The 21,785-nt window shown below is 48.7% G+C and overlaps 1 protein-coding gene across 1 annotated transcript; it reads right to left on the bottom strand.

The window, feature by feature from the left end:
• Positions 1-235: 235 nt before the first annotated feature.
• LOC135568697 (protein CLEC16A-like) lies at positions 236-20,415 on the bottom strand. Its single transcript, XM_065015459.1, has 5 exons — positions 20,113-20,415; positions 12,675-12,798; positions 10,432-10,606; positions 10,158-10,218; positions 236-240 (listed from the first exon to the last, which is right to left on the bottom strand). The coding sequence occupies exons 1-5, from the start codon at positions 20,156-20,158 to the stop codon at positions 236-238; spliced, it is 411 nt and encodes a 136-aa protein (XP_064871531.1). The 5' UTR covers positions 20,159-20,415.
• Between the last annotated feature and the right edge of the window lie 1,370 nt (positions 20,416-21,785).

Genomic DNA, 21,785 nt, shown 5'->3' with positions numbered 1-21,785 from the left:
TAGACTACTGATCAACAACAAGTGGCCAACCAGAGGACAGGTTCTGGATCAGTTTGTTAGCTACTGATCAACAACAAGTGGCCGACCAGAAGACAGTTCCAACTCATCCCAAAGAACATCAATGGGGTTGAGATCAGGGCTCGGTGCAGACCAGTCAAGTTCTTCCACACCGATCTCAACAAACCATTTCTGTATGGACCTCGCTTTGTGCACGGGGGGGGGGGGGGGGTCATTGTCAATCTGAAACAGGAAAGGGGCTTATCCAAACACTAAGTTGGAATCATCTAGAATGTCATTGCATGCTGTAGCGTTAAGATTTACCCTTCACTGGAACTAAAGGAGCCCGAAACAATGAACAACAGCCCCAGACCATTATTCCTCCTGTGGCGTTCTCCTGGCATCCTCCAAAACCCAGATGTGTCCGTTTGAACAGGACCCCACCACAGTAACAGCCCCAGACCATTATACCTCCTCCACCAAACTTTACAGTTGGCTTGATGCATTGAAACAGGTGGCGTTCTCCTGGCATCCTCCAAAACCCAGATGTGTCCGTTTTAACAGGACCCCACCACAGTAACAGTCAATGGAAGACAAGAATAACTAGGCCTGAGTTGAGCTACGTGACCACGGTGTGTGTGTGTGTGTGGTTGGTTCGTCTTCTCATCTTCGGGCCTGTCATTTCGTCTAAAGCTGTCATCCATTAACCACAATACACCACTGCCAAACAGGAAGTGATCTCACCTGCTGAGAAGGCCTGTTAAGCTAGGCTTATTTATAGTAAACAGGTCCTCGGTTGTTTTGGAGGAGGGGCTGTAATACAAAATCTCCTGATCTCCTCTAGATATGATTTTACATGAACAACGACGGTTTCAGCTGGAAGAAATCCTCCCCTTTAAAGGAAGTGTATGAATTGTTGTTTTGGAGGAGGGGCTGTAATACAAATCTCCTGATCTCCTCTAGATATGATTTTACATGAACAACGACGGTTTCAGCTGGAAGAAATCCTCCCCTTTAATTAAGGAAGTGTATGAATTGTTGTTTTGGAGGAGGGGCTGTAATACAAATCTCCTGATCTCCTCTAGATATGATTTTACATGAACAACGACGGTTTCAGCTGGAAGAAATCCTCCCCTTTAATTAAGGAAGTGTATGAATTGTTGTTTTGGAGGAGGGGCTGTAATACAAATCTCCTGATCTCCTCTAGATATGATTTTACATGAACAACGACGGTTTCAGCTGGAAGAAATCCTCCCCTTTAAAGGAAGTGTATGAATTGTTGTTTTGGAGGAGGGGCTGTAATACAAATCTCCTGATCTCCTCTAGATATGATTTTACATGAACAACGACATGTTTTCAGCTGGAAGAAATCCTCCCCTTTAAAGGAAGTGTATGAATTCATTAATTAATTTATGAGGGTGCAGGCCAGGCTGGAAGAAATCCTCCCCTTTAATTAAGGAAGTGTATGAATTCATTAATTAATTTATGAGGGTGCAGGCCAGGCTGGAAGAAATCCTCCCCTTTAATTAAGGAAGTGTATGAATTCATTAATTAATTTATGAGGGTGCAGGCCAGGCTGGAAGAAATCCTCCCCTTTAATTAAGGAAGTGTATGAATTCATTAATTAATTTATGAGGGTGCAGGCCAGGCTGGAAGAAACCCTCCCCTTTAATTAAGGAAGTGTATGAATTCATTAATTAATTTATGAGGGTGCAGGCCAGGCTGGAAGAAACCCTCCCCTTTAATTAAGGAAGTGTATGAATTCATTAATTAATTTATGAGGGTGCAGGCCAGGCTGGAAGAAACCCTCCCCTTTAATTAAGGAAGTGTATGAATTCATTAATTAATTTATGAGGGTGCAGGCCAGGCTGGAAGAAACCCTCCCCTTTAAGGAAGTGTATGAATTAACAAATTAATTTATGTATGAATTAACAAATTAATTTATGTATGAATTAACAAATTAATTTATGTATGAATTAACAAATTAATTTATGTATGAATTAACAAATACATTTTTGTATGAATTAACAAATTAATTTATGTATGAATTAACAAATACATTTTTGTATGAATTAATTGATGTATGGTATGAAAATAGCCCTAATGTGATATTTCAGTTTTTCAATTTAATTAATACATTTGCTAAAATGTCAAGAAACATGTTTTTTTGCTTTGTTATAATGGGGTATTGTGATTGATGAGGGGGGGAGGTTGCTTTGTTATAATGGGGTATTGTGATTGATGAGGGGAGGAGGTTGCTTTGTTATAATGGGGTATTGAGGATTGATGAGGATTGATGAGGGGGAGGTTGCTTTGTTATAATGGGGTATTGTGATTGGTGAGGAGGGGAGGGGGTTGCTTTGTTATAATGGGGTATTGTGATTGATGAGGGGAGGTTGCTTTGTTATAATGGGGTATTGTAATTGATGAGGGGGGAGATTGTGATTGATGAGGGGGACATAATGGGGTATTGTGATTGATGAGGGAGGAGGTTGCTTTGTTATAATGGGGTATTGTGATTGATGAGGGGAGGAGGTTGCATAATGGGGTAGTGTGTAGATTGATGAGGGCACACACACACACAGACACACAGAGAACAAAGACACACACACAGAGACACACACACAGAGACACACACACACACACACACACACACAGACACACACACAGAGACACACTCACAGAGACACACACACACAGAGACACACAGAGACACACACACACAGAGACACACACACACAGAGAACACACACACACAGAGAACACACACACACACACACACAGAGACACACACACAGAGACACACACACAGAGACACACACACACACACACACACAGAGAACACACACACACACACACACACACACACACACAGAACACACACACACACACACACACACACACACACACACACACACACACACACACACAACACACACACACACACACAGAGACACAAATTAATTATTGTAATAATGAAACCGTCAGCGCAAAAGTCTTGACTGACTGTTAAGCCGAGAGCCTTTACAGACAACACACAGTTTAGATAGATAATACCCAGAATGCCTTGTTCCACCTCTCCCTTGTAGATTGGGGGAGGAACACACCATACCATAAACTACTCTGGGTTCATCCTGTCTCTATCTGCAGCGGGCGTTATCTTAGGGTAGCCTAGTGGTTAGAGCGTTGGACTAGTAAACGGAAGGTTGCAAGTTCAAACCCCCGAGCTGACAAGGTACAAATCTGTCGTTCTGCCCCTGAACAGGCAGTTAACCCACTGTTCCTAGGCCGTCATTGAAAATAAGAATTTGTTCTTAACTGACTTGCCTAGTTAAATAAAGGTTAAAAAAATTAAAAACCCGCGGCCAGGATGTATAAGGGCCATCTCTGTCACAACCACTTCCTGTTACTGGAATCACCAGCTGTTAAGGTGTAAATCACCAAAGTCGATCAGTTGTATCAGGTAAAACCAAACGCCCTGATTAGCTGCAGGGTGCTAGAGAGGACATCATGTATAATGTAGTCGATCAGTTGTTAACTCTTATATCAGGTAAAACCAAACGCCCTGATTAGCTGCAGGGTGCTAGAGAGGACATCATGTATAATGTAGTCGATCAGTTGTTAACTCTTATATCAGGTAAAACCAAACGCCTGATTAGCTGCAGGGTGCTAGAGAGGACATCATGTATAATGTAGTCGATCAGTTGTTAACTCTTATATCAGGTAAAACCAAACGCCCTGATTAGCTGCAGGGTGCTAGAGAGGACATCATGTATAATGTAGTCGATCAGTTGTTAACTCTTATATCAGGTAAAACCAAACGCCCTGATTAGCTGCAGGGTGCTAGAGAGGACCTCATGTATAATGTAGTCGATCAGTTGTTAACTCTTATATCAGGTAAAACCAAAAGCCCTGATTAGCTGCAGGGTGCTAGAGAGGACATCATGTATAATGTAGTCGATCAGTTGTTAACTCTTATATCAGGTAAAACCAAACACCCTGATTAGCTGCAGGGTGCTAGAGAGGACATCATGTATAATGTAGTCGATCAGTTGTTAACTCTTATATCAGGTAAAACCAAACGCCCTGATTAGCTGCAGGGTGCTAGAGAGGACATCATGTATAATGTAGTCGATCAGTTGTTAACTCTTATATCAGGTAAAACCAAACGCCCTGATTAGCTGCAGGGTGCTAGAGAGGACATCATGTATAATGTAGTCGATCAGTTGTTAACTCTTATATCAGGTAAAACCAAACGCCCTGATTAGCTGCAGGGTGGTAGAGAGGACATCATGTATAATGTAGTCGATCAGTTGTTAACTCTTATATCAGGTAAAACCAAACGCCCTGATTAGCTGCAGGGTGCTAGAGAGGACATAATGTATTCAACAGCACTCCACCAATCAGGCCTTTACGGTAGAGTGGCCAGATGGAAGCCACTCCTCAGTAAAAGGCACATGACAGCCCTCTTGGAGTTTGCCAAAAGGCACCTAAAGGACTCTCAGACCACGAGAAACAAGATTCTCTGGTCTGATAAAACCAAGATTGAAGTCTTTGGCCTGAATGCCGAGCGTCACGTCTGGAGGAAACCTGGCACCATCCCTACGGTGAAGCATGGTGGTGGCAGCATCATGCTGTAGGGATGTTTTTCAGCTGCAGGGACTGGGAGACTAGTCAGGATCGAGGGAAAGATGAACGGAGCAAAGTACAGAGATTCTTGATTAAAAAAAAAACTGCTTCCGAGCGCTCAGCACCTCAGAAAGTGAACCTTCGCCCCAGTCTAACAGGACAACGACCCTAAGCACACAGCCAAGACAACGTAGGAGTGGCTTCGTGACAAATCTCTGAATGTCCTTGAGTGGCCCAGCCAGAGCCCGGATTTGAACCCAATCGAACATCTCTGGAGAGACCTGAAAACAGCTGTGCAGCAACTCTCCCCATCCAACCTGACAGAGCTTGAGAGGATCTGTAGAGAAGAATGGGAGAAACTCCCCAAATACAGGTGTGCCAAGCTTGTAGCATCATACCCAAGAGGTTGTAATCGCTGCCAAAGGTGCTTCAACAAAGTACTGAGTGAAGGGTCTGAATACTTATGCAACTGTGATATTTCTGTTTTAGCTTTGTCATTATGGTGTATTGTGATGCCATTATGTGGTATTGTGATGTCATTATGGGGTATTGTGATGTCATTATGGGGTATTGTGATGCCATTATGGGGTATTGTGATGTCATTATGGGGTATTGTGATGTCATTATGGGGTATTGTGATGTCATTATGTCATTATGGTATTGTAACAAAACAAAACCTGGACAAAGTTGAGGGGTCTGAATACTTTCCGAAGGTCACTGTATGTGTGTGTGTGTGTGTGTGTGTACTCACTGTGGTTTTGTGCTGTGTGAAGACAGACAGGTCTCCGTTGAAGATTACCTCAGCCAGAGAGTTGACCAGCGGCTGGTAGTGGATGATGAGAAACACCTTGAGACAAAGATAACAACCTTCATATGCAGTTTCCCTGAAGAGAGGTGGTGAGGAGAGGAGAGGAGAGGAGAGGAGAGGTGAGGAGAGGAGAGGAGAGGAGAGGAGAGGAGAGGAGAGGAGAGGAGAGGTGAGGTGAGGTGTGGTGAGGAGAGGTGAGGAGAGGAGAGGAGGGGAGAGGAGAGAGGGGAGAGGAGAGGAGAGGAGAGGAGAGGAGAGAGGAGAGGTGAGGGGAGGTGATGAGGTGAGGTGAGGTGAGGAGAGGTGAGTGATGAGGTGAGGTGAGATGAGGTGAGGAGAGGTGAGGTGAGGTGTGGTGAGGTGTGGTGAGGTGAGGTGAGGTGAGGTGTGAGTGAGGTGAGGTGAGGTGAGGAGAGATGTGGTGAGGTGAGGTGGTGAGGTGAGGTGTGGTGGTGGGATGAGGTGAGGTGAGGTGTGAGGTGAGGTGAGGTGGGTGAGGTGAGGTGAGGTGAGAGGTGAGGAGAGGAGAGGTGAGGTGAGGTGAGAGAGGTGGAGGAGAGGAGAGGAGGTGAGGTGAGGTGTGGTGTGGTGAGGTGAGGTGAGGTGAGGTGATGAGGTGAGGTGAGGTGAGGTGAGGTGAGGTGTGGTGAGAGAGGTGAGAGGTGAGGTGAGGTGGTGAGGTGAGGTGAGGTGAGGTGAGGTGAGAGAGATGTGATGAGGTGAGGTGAGGTGAGGAGATGGATGAGGTGAGGTGAGGAGGTGAGGTGAGGTGAGGTGAGGTGAGATGAGGTGAGGTGGTGAGATGAGGAGGTGAGGTGTGGGTGAGGTGAGAGGTGAGGTGAGGTGTGATGAGGTGAGGTGAGGTGAGGTGATGTGTGAGGTGAGAGGTGAGGTGAGGTGAGGTGAGAGGTGAGGTGAGATGGTGAGGTGAGGTGGTGAGGTGAGGTGAGAGGTGTGAGGTGAGGAGAGTGAGGTGAGGTGAGGTGAGGTGAGGTGAGAGGTGAGGTGAGTGAGGTGAGGTGAGGTGAGATGTGATGAGGTGAGGTGAGGTGAGGTGTGGTGTGGTGAAGGTGAGGTGAGGTGTGGTGAGGTGATGAGATGAGGTGAGGTGTGGTGAGGTGAGAGTGTGGTGAGGTGAGGTGTGGTGAGGTGAGGTGTGAGAGGTGAGGAGATGGTGAGGTGAGGTGTGATGTGATGAGGTGAGGTGAGTGATGAGGTGAGGTGATGAGGTGAGGTGTGAGATGAGGTGAGGTGAGGTGAGGTGAGGTGATGAGGTGTGAGGTGAGGAGGTGGGTGTGAGGTGAGGATGAGGTGAGGTGTGATGAGGTGTGGTGTGATGAGGTGAGGTGAGGTGTGGTGAGATGTGATGATGTGATGGTGAAGAGGTGTGAGGTGTGATGTGATGAGATGAAGGGGTGTGATGTGAAGAGGTGTGAAGAGGTGTGGTGGTGTGAGGTGTGATGAGGTGAGGTGATGAGGTGTGAGTGTGATGAGGTGTGGTGTGAAGAGGTGTGAGGTGTGATGAGGTGAGGTGAGGTGAGGTGAGATGTGATGAGGTGTGATGAGGTGATGAGGTGATGATGAGGTGAGTGAGATGAGGTGTGATGTGATGAGGTGTGGTGAGATGGGGTGGTGATGTGATGAGGTGAGGTGAGATGAGAGTGATGATGAGGTGAGGTGAGGTGAGGTGAGGTGAGGTGAGATGAGGTGGTGATGAGTGATGAGGTGTGATGTGAAGAGGGTGAGGATGTGAGGTGAGGTGTGATGTGATGAGGTGTGGTGAGATGAGGGTGAGGTGAGGTGAGGTGAGGTGTGAGGTGAGGTGTGATGAGGTGAGATGAGATGTGATGTGGTGATGTGAAGGTGATGTGTGAGGTGAGGTGAGGTGTGATGAGGTGAGGTGAGGTGTGATGAGGTGAGTGTGATGTGAAGGGGTGAGGTGAGAGAGGTGAGGTGTGGTGTGATGAGGTGAGGTGAAGAGGTGAGGTGAGGTGAGGTGAGGTGAGGTGTGATGTGATGAGGTGAGGTGAGGTGAGATGATGAGGTGAGGTGATGTGAAGAGGTGTGATGAGGGTGAGGGTGTGATGTGAAGAGGTGAGGTGATGTGATGAGGTGTGATGTGATGGGGTGAGGTGAGGTGTGATGAGGTGAGAGATGTGAGGAGGTGTGGTGTGATGAGGGTGTGGTGATGAGGTGAGAGAGATGAGGTGAGGTGATGGTGTGAGGTGAGGTGTGGTGAGGTGAGGTGATGAGGTGTGGTGTGATGAGGTGATGGTGTGATGAGGTGTGATGAGGTCTGATGAGGTGAGGTGTGGGTGTGAGGATGAGGTGAGGTGAGGAGATGAGGTGAGGTGTGATGAGGTGAGAGTGTGATGAGGTGTAATGAGGTGTGAATGAGGTGAGGTGAGGTGAGGTGAGGTGATGAGATGAGGTGTGGTGTGATGAGGTGAGGTGAGGGTGGTGAGGTGTGATGAGGAGATGATGGTGAGGTGTGGTGATGAGGTGTGATGTGAGGTGTGGTGAGGTGAGGTGTGGTGAGGTGTGATGATGAGGTGTGAAGAGGTGTGATGAGGTGTGATGTGATGAGGTGTAGTGTGATGAAGAGGTGTGAAGAGGTGAGATGAGTGATGTGAAGAGGTGTGATGAGGAGGTGATGAGGTGTGAGGTGAGGTGTGATGAGGTGTGGTGTGATGAGGTGTGATGTGAAGAGGTGTGATGAGGTGTGAGGTGTGATGTGAGGTGTGAAGATGAGGTGTGAGGTGATGTGATGAGGGTGTGAGATGAGGTGAGATGTGGTGTGGTGTGATGAGGTGAGGTGTGATGAGGTGAGGTGAGATGTGTGGTGATGAGGTGAGGTGAGGTGTGGTGAGGTGAGGTGTGATGTGAATGAGGTGAGGTGTGAGGTGATGATGGAATGAGGTGGGTGAGGTGTGATGAGAGGTGAAGGGGTGTGATGAGGTGAGGTGTGATGTGAAGAGGTGAGATGATGAGGTGTGATGTGATGGGTGTGTGAGAGGTGTGAAGGGGTGAGGTGTGATGTGAAGGTGTGTGATGATGAGGTGTGATGTGATGGGGTGTAGTGTGATGAGGTGTGAAGGGGTGAGGTGATGTGAGAGGTGTGAGGTGTGATGGGGTGAGGTGTGATGAGGTGAGATGATGGGGTGTAGTGTGATGAAGAGGTGTGAAGGTGTGAGTGAGGTGTGATGTGAAGGTGTGAGTGATATGATGAGGTGTGATGTGATGAGGGTGTAGTGTGATGAGGTGTTATGTGATGGGGTGTAGTGTGATGAGGTGAGGTGTGATGTGATGAGGTGAGGTAGAGGTGATGATGGGTGAATGAGGTATGATGAGGTGAGGTGTGGTGTGATGAGATGAGGTGAGTGAAGAGGTGTGATGAGGTGAGGTGAGAGGTGATGAGGTGAGATGAGGTGAGGTGAGGTGAGAGGTGGTGAGGTGTGAGGTGAGGTGAGGTGTGAAGAGGTGTGATGTGTGAGGTTGAGGTGAGGTGTGGTGAGGTGTGATGAGGTGTGATGAGGTGAGATGAAAGAGTGTGATGAGGTGAGGTGTTGATGAGGTGTGATGTGGTGTGATGTGAAGAGGTGATGGAGGTGTGATGAGGTGAGGTTTGATGAGGTGAGGTGTGGTGTGGTGATGAGGTGTGATGAGGTGAGGTGATGAGGTGTGAAGGTGTGATGTGATGAGGATGGGGTGTAGTGTGATGAGGTGTGATGTGTGATGAGGTGTGGTGTGAGATGATGGGGTGATGAGGTGAAGGTGTGAGGTGAGGTGAGGTGTGAGGTGTGATGTGATGAGGTGTAGTGTGATGAGGTGTTATGTGAGGGATGTAGGTGTGAGTGTGATGTGTGATGTGAGGTGGATGAGGGTGTGGTGTGGTGTGATGAGGTGTAGAGGTGAGGTGATGAGGTGTGGTGAGGTGTGGTGGATGATGTGGTGTGATGAGGTGTGGTGTGATGAGGTGTGAGGTGTAGGTGAGGTGAGGTGATGAGGTGTGATGAAGAGTGAGGTGGTGAGAGGTGTGGTGTGATGAAGAGGTGAGGTGATGAGGTGTGATGAGGTGTGATGAGAGGTGAGGTGTGAGAGGTGTGTGTGATGAGGTGTGGTGATGATGAGATGGGTGTGGTGATGAGTGAGGTGGTGTGATGAGGTGTGGTGAGGTGGTGATGATGATGGTGTAGGTGATGAGGTGTGATGAGGTGTGGTGAGATGATGAGTGTGATGAGGTGAGGTGATGAGGTGAGGTGTGTGTGTGAGGTGTGATGAGGTGTGATGAGGTGTGAGATGAGAGTTAGAGGTGAGGTGTGTGTGATGAGGTGTGAAGCGGTGTGATGAGGTGATGAGGTGTGGTGTGATGAGGTGTAGTGTGATGAGGTGTGATGAGGTGTGAGGTGTGAGCGGTGTGAGGTGAGGTTATGAGGTGAGTGATGAGGTGTGTGATGAGGTGAGGTGTGAGAGGTGTGTGATGAGGTGTGATGAGGTGTAGTGTGAGGTGAGGTGTGATGTGATGAGGTGATGAGGTGAGTGAGGTGTGATGTGATGAGGTGAGGTGTGATGAGGTGAGATTGTGTGTGATGTGATAAGGTGTGATGAGGTGTGATGTGATGAGGTGATGAGGTGTGATGTGATGAGGTGCAGTGAGGTGTGGTGAGGTGTAGTGTGATGAGGTGTGATGAGGTGAGATTGTGTGTGTGAGGTGAGGAGGTACCTGTGAGTGTGATGAGGTGAGGTGAGAGGGACACCTGAGGGTTGATCTTACGATCTTCAGACTGAAACACAGACAGACAATATGTCAGATACACATTAGTATTGATTACACAGTACATTACACACCACCCCTCTCCACCTACCTGTTCAGGGCCAGAGACCAGAGAGAAGACACCCCTCTCCACCTACCTGTTCAGGGCAGACCAGAGAGAAGACACCCCTCTCCACCTACCTGTTCAGGGCAGACCAGAGAGAAGACACCCCTCTCCACCTACCTGTTCAGGGCAGACCAGAGAGAAGACGTAGAGAGGCAGGAACAGACGGTTGAGCAGGTGGTCTGTCAGGACATCGTTCAGGAACTCACAGTTGATAGTCAGGATATCGTTCAGGTAGTGGAGATGGTCGAGATGCTCTGCTACCAAGTCACTCAGCTTCCCCCGGTTACGATGCCTGGAGGGGGGAGAGGGAGAGAGACAGAGACAGAGAGAGAGCGAGAGAGAGGAGAGGGGAGAGAGGGAGAGGAGAGAGGAGAGAGAGGTGGTATGTACATAAGTGTGTAATGATCTAGTCTGTAACTGTTATGGTTTTGTGTTTCACAACATGTATCTGAATGTATACCCAAGTCTGCAGTGCAAACACAACCTTCCCGAGGGGACAATATCTTAATCAGATAACTCTGACAGGTAGAAAGTCTAAACTGATACAACACTGACACCTAGTGGACAGAGGGGAGAATGACCCATCTGAAGTGTAGATAGAGACCCCTAGTGGACACAGGGGAGAATGACCCATCTGAAGGTTAGATAGAGAGAGACCCCTAGTGGACACAGGGGAGAATGACCCATCTGAAGACTAGATAGACCCCTAGTGGACACAGGGGAGAATGACCCATCTGAAGGTTAGATAGAGACCCCTAGTGGACACAGGGGAGAATGACCCATCTGAAGACTAGATAGACCCCTAGTGGACACAGGGGAGAATGACCCATCTGAAGGTTAGATAGAGACCCCTAGTGGACACAGGGGAGAATGACCCATCTGAAGACTAGATAGAGACCCCTAGTGGACACAGGGGAGAATGACCCATCTGAAGACTAGATAGAGACCCCTAGTGGACACAGGGGAGAATGACCCATCTGAAGGTTAGATAGAGACCCCTAGTGGACACAGGGGAGAATGACCCATCTGAAGGTTAGATAGAGACCCCTAGTGGACACAGGGGAGAATGACCCATCTGAAGACTAGATAGAGACCCCTAGTGGACACAGTGAGAATGACCCATCTGAAGGTTAGATAGAGACCCCTAGTGGACACAGGGGAGAATGACCCATCTGAAGGTTAGATAGAGACCCCTAGTGGACACAGGGGAGAATGACCCATCTGAAGACTAGATAGAGACCCCTAGTGGACACAGGGGAGAATGACCCATCTGAAGACTAGATAGAGACCCCTAGTGGACACAGGGGAGAATGACCCATCTGAAGGTTAGAAGGGTGAAGATCCACTGAATGACCCATCTGAGGTTAGACAGATGTGACAGAGGTGACCCATCTGAAGACTTTCCCCTAGTGGACACAGTGAGATGAGAAATCTGAAGGTGATAGAGACCCCTAGTGGACACAGGGGAGAATGATGAAGGTGTGATGTGACCCCTGTGTGTGAGAATGACCCATGTGAAGACTAGATAGAGACCCCTTGGTCCAGGGGAGATGATCTGTGACTGATAGAGACCCCTAGTGGACACAGGGGAGTGTGATGACCCATCTAGATAGGTCCATCTGAACACAGGGTCCAGCTCATGAAGACTAGATGAGACCCCTGTGGACACAGGTGTGTGAATGTCTGATGTGTGTGGGTGTGCTGTGAAGGAAAGATCCACTCATCCCCATAGTGATGTGTGTGTCTACTCCAGCACGTTCTATAGAAATGTATAGGAAGCTAAATGATGTGTGTGAACACACTTGTGTGTGTGTAGCACTCTGGTCCGTGAACACACTTGGTCCAGTTTGATGATGTGTGTGTGTGTGTGTGTGTGTGTGTGTGTGTGTCTACTCACTCTTGGTCCGTCTGAACACACTTGTCCAGCTCTATGACGTTGCTGCCGTGTGTGTGTGTGTGTGTGTGTGTGTGTGTGTCTACTCACTCTTGGTCCGTCTGAACACACTTGTCCAGCTCTATGACGTTGCTGCCGTGTGTGTGTGTGTGTGTGTGTGTGTGAGTGTGTGTGTGTGTGTCTACTCACTCTTGGTCCGTCTGAACACACTTGTCCAGCTCTATGACGTTGCTGCCGTGTGTGTGTGTGTGTGTGTGTGTGTGTGTCTACTCACTCTTGGTCCGTCTGAACACACTTGTCCAGCTCTATGACGTTGCTGCCGTGTGTGTGTGTGTGTGTGTGTGTGTGTGTGTGTACTCACTCTTGGTCCGTCTGAACACACTTGTCCAGCTCTATGACGTTGCTGCCGTGTGTGTGTGTGCGTGTGTGCGTGTGTGCGTGTGTGTGTGTGTGTGTGTCTACTCACTCTTGGTCCGTCTGAACACACTTGTCCAGCTCTATGACGTGAGAGCCGATGAACCAGACCAGGTTACTGAAGTAAGGGACCGCCGTCTTGTCTCGAATGTAGTGCAGCATGTGCTGGTTGTCCACTAGAGGGGTGAGAGGTCAAGGGATGTTACCGTGGTTACACAGATAGATGGGGAGACAGGGGGGGGTCAGAGGAATACAGGACCAGACATTTACAGAGATTGGATATGAGTATAAGCATATAGAGAATAAAGCTGTTCTCTCCAGGAGGACTCTGAGACTGATGTGAGACTGATGATGGAGGACTCTACTCAGAGGCTGATGTGGAGGACTCTACTCAGAGACTGATGTGGAGGACTCTACTCAGAGACTGATGTGGAGGACTCTACTCAGAGACTGATGTGGAGGACTCTACTCAGAGACTGATGTGGAGGACTCTACTCTGAGACTGATGTGGAGGACTCTACTCTGAGACTGATGTGGAGGACTCTACTCTGAGACTGATGTGGAGGACTCTACTCTGAGACTGATGTGGAGGACTCTACTCTGAGACTGATGTGGAGGACTCTACTCTGAGACTGATGTGGAGGACTCTACTCTGAGACTGATGGCTGATGAGGACTCTACTCTGAGACTGATGTGGAGGACTCTACTCTGAGACTGATGTGGAGGACTCTACTCTGAGACTGATGTGGAGGACTCTACTCTGAGACTGATGTGGAGGACTCTACTCTGAGACTGATATGGAGGACTCTACTCAGAGACTGATGTGGAGGACTCTACTCTGAGACTGATGTGGAGGACTCTACTCTGAGACTGATATGGAGGACTCTACTCTAAGACTGATATGGAGGACTCTACTCTAAGACTGATATGGAGGACTCTACTCAGAGACTGATGTGGAGGACTCTACTCAGAGACTGATGTGGAGGACTCTACTCAGACTGATGTGGAGGACTCTACTCTGAGACTGATGTGGAGGACTCTACTCTGGAGACTGATGTGGAGGACTCTACTCTGAGACTGATATGGAGGACTCTACTCTGAGACTGATGTGGAGGACTCTACTCAGAGACTGATGTGGAGGACTCTACTCAGAGACTGATGTGGAGGACTCTACTCTGAGACTGATATGGAGGACTCTACTCTGAGACTGATATGGAGGACTCTACTCAGAGACTGATATGGAGGACTCTACTCAGAGACTGATATGGAGGACTCTACTCTGAGACTGATGTGGAGGACTACCAACTCTGGTTTCTGACAATGGGTCATCACGGTAGGCCAAACTCCAGTCCTCCAAACTCCAGTCCTTACGAAGAAGACATGCTTCATCGTAACATTCTGAATACTCATTGTTGTACGGAGTTGTTCAGTTGTTCAAAACAATTCAGGAATGTTTCACCTCTTAGAAAATGTGTATTATAACTGGATATCAGTATTATAACAGTTGACTTGAAACGATGGGTTTGAATTACACAGAAACCAACAAAAAGCAGGCAGGTCAGTTTACACATTTAAATGATAAGCCCAAGTCAATAATATAATTAATAACATTAATGATTACTATATATTACACACACACACATTCAGTGAGGTGCATTTATTAATCAGACTTACATGAGACTGGAGTTAGGCCCACGGGAGGTAAGAGTGAGAGGAGGAAGAGGAGATGGGGAGAGGAGGAAGAGAAGGAAGAGGAGAGAAAGAGGAGGAGAGAGGGGGAGAGGGAGGAGAGGAGGAAGAGGAGAGAGAAGGAAGAGGAGGGAGAGAGAGGAGAGGGGGAGAGAAGAGGAGGAAGAGGAAGAGGAGGGAGAGAGAGGAGGAAGAGGAGGGAGAGGAGAGAGAGGAGAAAGAGGAAGAGGAGAGAAGAGGAGGGAAAGGAGAGAGAGGAAGAGGAGAGAAGAGGATAGAGAGAAGGAAGAGGAGGGAGAGAGAGGAGGAAGAGGGAGGGAAGGGAGAGGGGGGTGGTGAGAGGGAGGAAAGGGGAGAGAGCATACACAAGGTTAACGGTAGTCAGGTAGCTGTGTAGTGTCTAACAGACTCCTGGGTAGTCAGGTAGCTGTGTAGTGTCTAACAGACTCCTGGGTAGTCAGGTAGCTGTGTAGTGTCTAACAGACTCCTGGGTAGTCAGGTAGCTGTGTAGTGTCTAACAGACTCCTGGGTAGTCAGGTAGCTGTGTAGCGTCTAACAGACTCCTGGGTAGTCAGGTAGCTGTGTAGTGTCTAACAGACTCCTGGGTAGTCAGGTAGCTGTGTAGTGTCTAACAGACTCCTGGGTAGTCACCCAGCTGTGTAGTGTCTAACAGACTCACACAGGGTACACAGTCAGGCTACTGTATAGTCAGGTAGCTGTGTAGTGTCTAACAGACTCCTAAACAGCAGGGCTAACAGACTCCTGGGTAGCTACATATAGCTGGTAGACACAGTGTCTAACAGGCTCAGCTCTGGGTAGTCAGGTAGCTGTGTAGTGTCTAACAGACTCCTGGGTAGTCAGGTAGCTGTGTAGTGTCTAACAGACTCCTGGGTAGTCAGGTAGCTGTGTAGTGTCTAACAGGCTCCTGTGGTAGTCAGGTAGCTGTGTAGTGTCTAACAGACTCCTGGGTAGTCAGGTAGCTGTGTAGTGTCTAACAGACTCCAGTCAGGTAACTGTAAACCCTAACAGACTCCTGGGCTAGTAGGTAGCTGGTTAGTGTCAACAGACTCCTGGGAGTCAGGTAGCTGTGTAGTGTCCAACAGACTCCTGGGTAGTCAGGTAGCTGTGTAGTGTCAACAGACTCCTGGGTAGTCAGGTAGCTGTGTAGTGTCTAACAGACTCCTGGGTAGTCAGGTAGCTGTGTAGTGTCTAACAGAACTAAACAGCAGGGCTCCTGGAGACACAGGTAGCTGTGTAGTGGCTAACAGACTCCTGGGTATCAGGTAGCTGTGTAGTGTCTAACAGGCTCCTGGGTACAGGTAGCTGTGTAGTGTCTAACAGACTCCTGGGTAGTCAGGTAGCTGTGTAGTGTCTAACAGACTCCTGGGTAGTCAGGTAGCTGTGTAGTGTCTAACAGACTCCTGGGTAGTCAGGTAGCTGTGTAGTGTCTAACAGACTCCTGGGTAGTCAGGTAGCTGTGTAGTGGCTAACAGACTCCTGGGTAGTCAGGTAGCTACATAGTGTCTAACAGACTCCTGGGGGAGCTCACAGCTGCAGGACTCCTGGGTACAGGTAGCTGGTAGTGTCTAACAGGCTCCTGGGTAGTCAGGTAGCTGTGTAGTGTCTAACAGACTCCTGGTAGTCAGGTAGCTGTGTAGTGTCTAACAGACTCCTGGGTAGTCAGGTAGCTGTGTAGTGTCTAAAACAGCACTCCTGGGTAGTCAGGTAGCTGTGTAGTGGCTAACAGACTCCTGGGTAGTCAGGTAGCTGTGTAGTGTCTAACAGAACTAAACAGCAGGACCTATATAACCCACACAGCTACATACAACCCACACAGCTACACAACCCACACAGTTACATATAACCCACACAGCTACATATAACCCACACAGCTACACAACCCACACAGCTACATAACCCACACAGCTACATATAACCCACACAGCTACACAACCCACACAGCTACACAACCCACACAGCTACACAACCCACACAGCTACATATAACCCACACAGCTACACAACCCACACAGCTACATATAACCCACACAGCTACACAACCCACACAGCTACACAACCCACACAGCTACACAACCCACACAGCTACACAACCCACACAGCTACATATAACCCACACAGCTACATATAACCCACACAGCTACATATAACCCACACAGCTACACAACCCACACAGCTACACAACCCACACAGCTACACAACCCACACAGCTACACAACCCACACAGCTACACAACCCACACAGCTACACAACCCACACAGCTACACAACCCACACAGCTACACAACCCACACAGCTACATAACCCACACAGCTACATATAACCCACACAGCTACATATAACCCACACAGCTACATATAACCCACACAGCTACACAACCCACACAGCTACACAACCCACACAGCTACATATAACCCACACAGCTACACAACCCACACAGCTACATATAACCCACACAGCTACACAACCCACACAGCAACACAACCCACACAGCTACATAACCCACACAGCTACACAACCCACACAGCTACATATAACCCACACAGCTACACAACCCACACAGCTACATATAACCCACACAGCTACACAACCCACACAGCTACACAACCCACACAGCTACACAACCCACACAGCTACACAACCCACACAGCTACACAACCCACACAGCTACATATAACCCACACAGCTACATATAACCCACACAGCTACACAACCCACACAGCTACATATAACCCACACAGCTACACAACCCACACAGCTACATATAACCCACACAGCTACATATACCCACACAGCTACACAACCCACACAGCTACACAACCCACACAGCTACATATAACCCACACAGCTACACAACCCACACAGCTACATATAACCCACACAGCTACACAACCCACACAGCTACATATAACCCACACAGCTACATAACCCACACAGCTACATATAACCCACACAGCTACACAACCCACACAGCTACATATAACCCACACAGCTACACAACCCACACAGCTACACAACCCACACAGCTACATATAACCCACACAGCTACATATAACCCACACAGCTACACAACCCACACAGCTACACAACCCACACAGCTACATATAACCCACACAGCTACACAACCCACACAGCTACATATAACCCACACAGCTACATATAACCCACACAGCTACATATAACCCACACAGCTACACAACCCACACAGTTACATATAACCCACACAGCTACATATAACCCACACAGCTACATATAACCCACACAGCTACACAACCCACACAGCTACATATAACCCACACAGCTACATATAACCCACACAGCTACATATAACCCACACAGCTACATATAACCCACACAGCTACACAACCCACACAGCTACATATAACCCACACAGCTACATATAACCCACACAGCTACACATAACCCACACAGCTACACAACCCACACAGCTACATATAACCCACACAGCTACACAACCCACACAGCTACATATAACCCACACAGCTACACAACCCACACAGCTACACAACCCACACAGCTACATATAACCCACACAGCTACACAACCCACACAGCTACACAACCCACACAGCTACATATAACCCACACAGCTACACAACCCACACAGCTACATATAACCCACACAGCTACATATAACCCACACAGCTACATATAACCCACACAGCTACATATAACCCACACAGCTACATATAACCCACACAGCTACATATAACCCACACAGCAACATATAACCCACACAGCTACATATAACCCACACAGCTACATATAACCCACACAGCTACATATAACCCACACAGCTACATATAACCCACACAGCTACATATAACCCACACAGCTACACAACCCACACAGCTACACAACCCACACAGCTACATATAACCCACACAGCTACATATAACCCACACAGTTACATATAACCCACACAGCTACATATAACCCACACAGCTACACAACCCACACAGCTACATATAACCCACACAGCTACACAACCCACACAGCTACACAACCCACACAGCTACATATAACCCACACAGCTACACAACCCACACAGCTACACAACCCACACAGCTACACATAACCCACACAGCTACATATAACCCACACAGCTACACAACCCACACAGCTACACAACCCACACAGCTACATATAACCCACACAGCTACACAACCCACACAGCTACATATAACCCACACAGCTACACATAACCCACACAGCTACATATAACCCACACAGTTACATATAACCCACACAGCTACACAACCCACACAGCTACATATAACCCACACAGCTACATATAACCCACACAGCTACACAACCCACACAGCTACATATAACCCACACAGCTACATATAACCCACACAGCTACATATAACCCACACAGCTACACAACCCACACAGCTACATATAACCCACACAGCTACATATAACCCACACAGCTACATATAACCCACACAGCTACATATAACCCACACAGCTACACAACCCACACAGCTACACAACCCACACAGCTACATATAACCCACACAGCTACACAACCCACACAGCTACACAACCCACACAGCTACACAACCCACACAGCTACATACAACCCACACAGCTACATATAACCCACACAGCTACATATAACCCACACAGCTACACAACCCACACAGCTACACAACCCACACAGCTACATATAACCCACACAGCTACACAACCCACACAGCTACACAACCCACACAGCTACACAACCCACACAGCTACATATAACCCACACAGTTACACAAACCCACACAGCTACACAACCCACACAGCTAACCCACACAGCTACATATAACCCACACAGCTACACAACCCACACAGCTACACAACCCACACAGCTACACAACCCACACAGCTACATATAACCCACACAGCTACATATAACCCACACAGCTACATATAACCCACACAGCTACATACAACCCACACAGCTACACAACCCACACAGCTACATATAACCCACACAGCTACACAACCCACACAGTTACATATAAACCACACAGCTACACAACCCACACAGCTACATATAACCCACACAGCTACACAACCCACACAGCTACACAACCCACACAGCTACACAACCCACACAGCTTCTCAACCCACACAGCTACACAACCCACACAGTTACATATAACCCACACAGCTACATATAACCCACACAGCTACACAACCCACACAGCTACACAACCCACACAGCTACATATAACCCACACAGCTACATATAACCCACACAGCTACATACAACCCACACAGCTACACAACCCACACAGCTACATATAACCCACACAGCTACACAACCCACACAGTTACATATAAACCACACAGCTACACAACCCACACAGCTACATATAACCCACACAGCTACACAACCCACACAGCTACACAACCCACACAGCTACACAACCCACACAGCTTCTCAACCCACACAGCTTCTCAACCCACACAGCTACACAACCCACACAGTTACATATAACCCACACAGCTACATATAACCCACACAGCTACACAAAACCCACACAGTTACATATAACCCACAAAGCTACACAACCCACACTGTTCAGTTAACAGTTAGATACACACTCTGGTTAAATGTGACAGACAGACAGACAGACAGGGCCCCGAGCACCAAGGGCCCCAGGCACCCAGGGCCCCGAGCACCCAGGGGTTTCAGCCCCTAGTAGCGCTGTGTGTGTGTGTGTGTGTGTGTGTGTGTGTGTGCGTGTGTGTGTGTGTGTGAGACTCACCCTTGTAGACGTTCAGTGTGATGGTTCTGACTGCGATACGGACCATGCTCTCTGGGTGGTTGAAGAACTTAATGGCCTCGGTGTACAGGGCAAAATCATTAGTGTGCTGTGTGTTGGGAGACAGAGAGGGGGCGCCAGTGAGCTCAGTACCGCACCACTGTTGGGCACAGAGAGACCACACTACCAGAGATCCCTAGCCCCTTACCCCTAGGGGACTAGGCCCTTAACCCCTACTACCAAGGGGACTAGGCCCTTACCCCCTAGGGGACTAGGCCCTTACCCCCTACTACCAAGGGGACTAGGCCCTTACCCCCTACTACCAAGGGGACTAGGCCCTTACCCGTTACCTCCTAGGGGACTAGGCCCTTACCCGTTACCTCCTAGGGGACTAGGCCCTTACCCGTTACCTCCTAGGGGACTAGGCCCTTACCCGTTACCTCCTAGGGGACTAGGCCCTTACCCGTTACCTCCTAGGGGACTAGGCCCTTACCCGTTACCTCCTAGGGGACTAGGCCCTTACCCGTTACCTCCTAGGGGACTAGGCCCTTAACCCGTTACCTTACCTCCTAGGGGACTAGGCCCCAACCCGTTACCTCCTAGGGGACTTACCCGTTACCTCCTAGGGGACTAGGCCCTTACCCGTTACCTCCTAGGGGACTAGGCCCTTACCCGTTACCTCCTAGGGGACTAGGCCCTTAACCCTTACCTCCTAGGGGACTAGGCCCTTACCCGTTACCTCCTAGGGGACTAGGCCCTTACCCGTTACCTCCTAGGGGACTAGGCCCTTACCCGTTACCTCCTAGGGGACTAGGCCCTTACCCGTTACCTCCTAGGGGACTAGGCCCTTACCCGTTACCTCCTAGGGGACTAGGCCCTTACCCGTTACCCGTCCCTAGGGGACTAGGCCCTTACCCGTTACCTCCTAGGGACTAGGCCCTCCTACCCCTTACCCGTTACCTCCTAGGGGACTAGGCCCTACCCGTTACCTCCTAGGGGACTAGGCCCTTACCCGTTACCTCCTAGGGGACTAGGCCCTTAACCCGTTACCTCCTAGGGGACTAGGCCCTACCCGTTACCTCCTAGGGGACTAGGCCCTTACCCGTTACCTCCTAGGGGACTAGGCCCTTACCCGTTACCTCCTAGGGGACTAGGCCCTTACCCGTTACCTCCTAGGGGACTAGTCCCTTACCCGTTACCTCCTAGGGGACTAGGCCCTTACCAACGTGCTGTAGTTAGTTATAGGGCAGTATGTTGTAGTTAGTTATAGGGCAGCGTGTTGTAGTTAGTTATAGGGCAACGTGCTGTAGTTAGGGCTTATAGGGCAACGTGCTGTAGTTAGTTATAGGGCAACGTGCTGTAGTTAGTTATAGGGCAACGTGCTGTAGTTAGTTATAGGGCAACGTGCTGTAGTTAGTTATAGGGCAACGTGCTGTAGTTAGTTATAGGGCAACGTGCTGTAGTTAGTTATAGGGCAACGTGCTGTAGTTAGTTACAGGGCAACGTGCTGTAGTTAGTTATAGGGCAGCATGTGGTAGTTAGTTATAGGGCAACGTGCTGTAGTTAGTTATAGGGCAACGTGCTGTAGTTAGTTATAGGGCAACGTGTTGTAGTTAGTTATAGGGCAGCGTGCTGTAGTTAGTTATAGGGCAGTATGTGGTAGTTAGTTATAGGGC

This window comes from Oncorhynchus nerka, unplaced genomic scaffold, assembly GCF_034236695.1.
Source record: "Oncorhynchus nerka isolate Pitt River unplaced genomic scaffold, Oner_Uvic_2.0 unplaced_scaffold_1424, whole genome shotgun sequence".
Taxonomy (NCBI): Eukaryota; Metazoa; Chordata; class Actinopteri; order Salmoniformes; family Salmonidae; genus Oncorhynchus; species Oncorhynchus nerka.
Note: the sequence above shows the minus strand (reverse complement) of the source record. Positions and strands in the feature narration are given on the sequence as shown.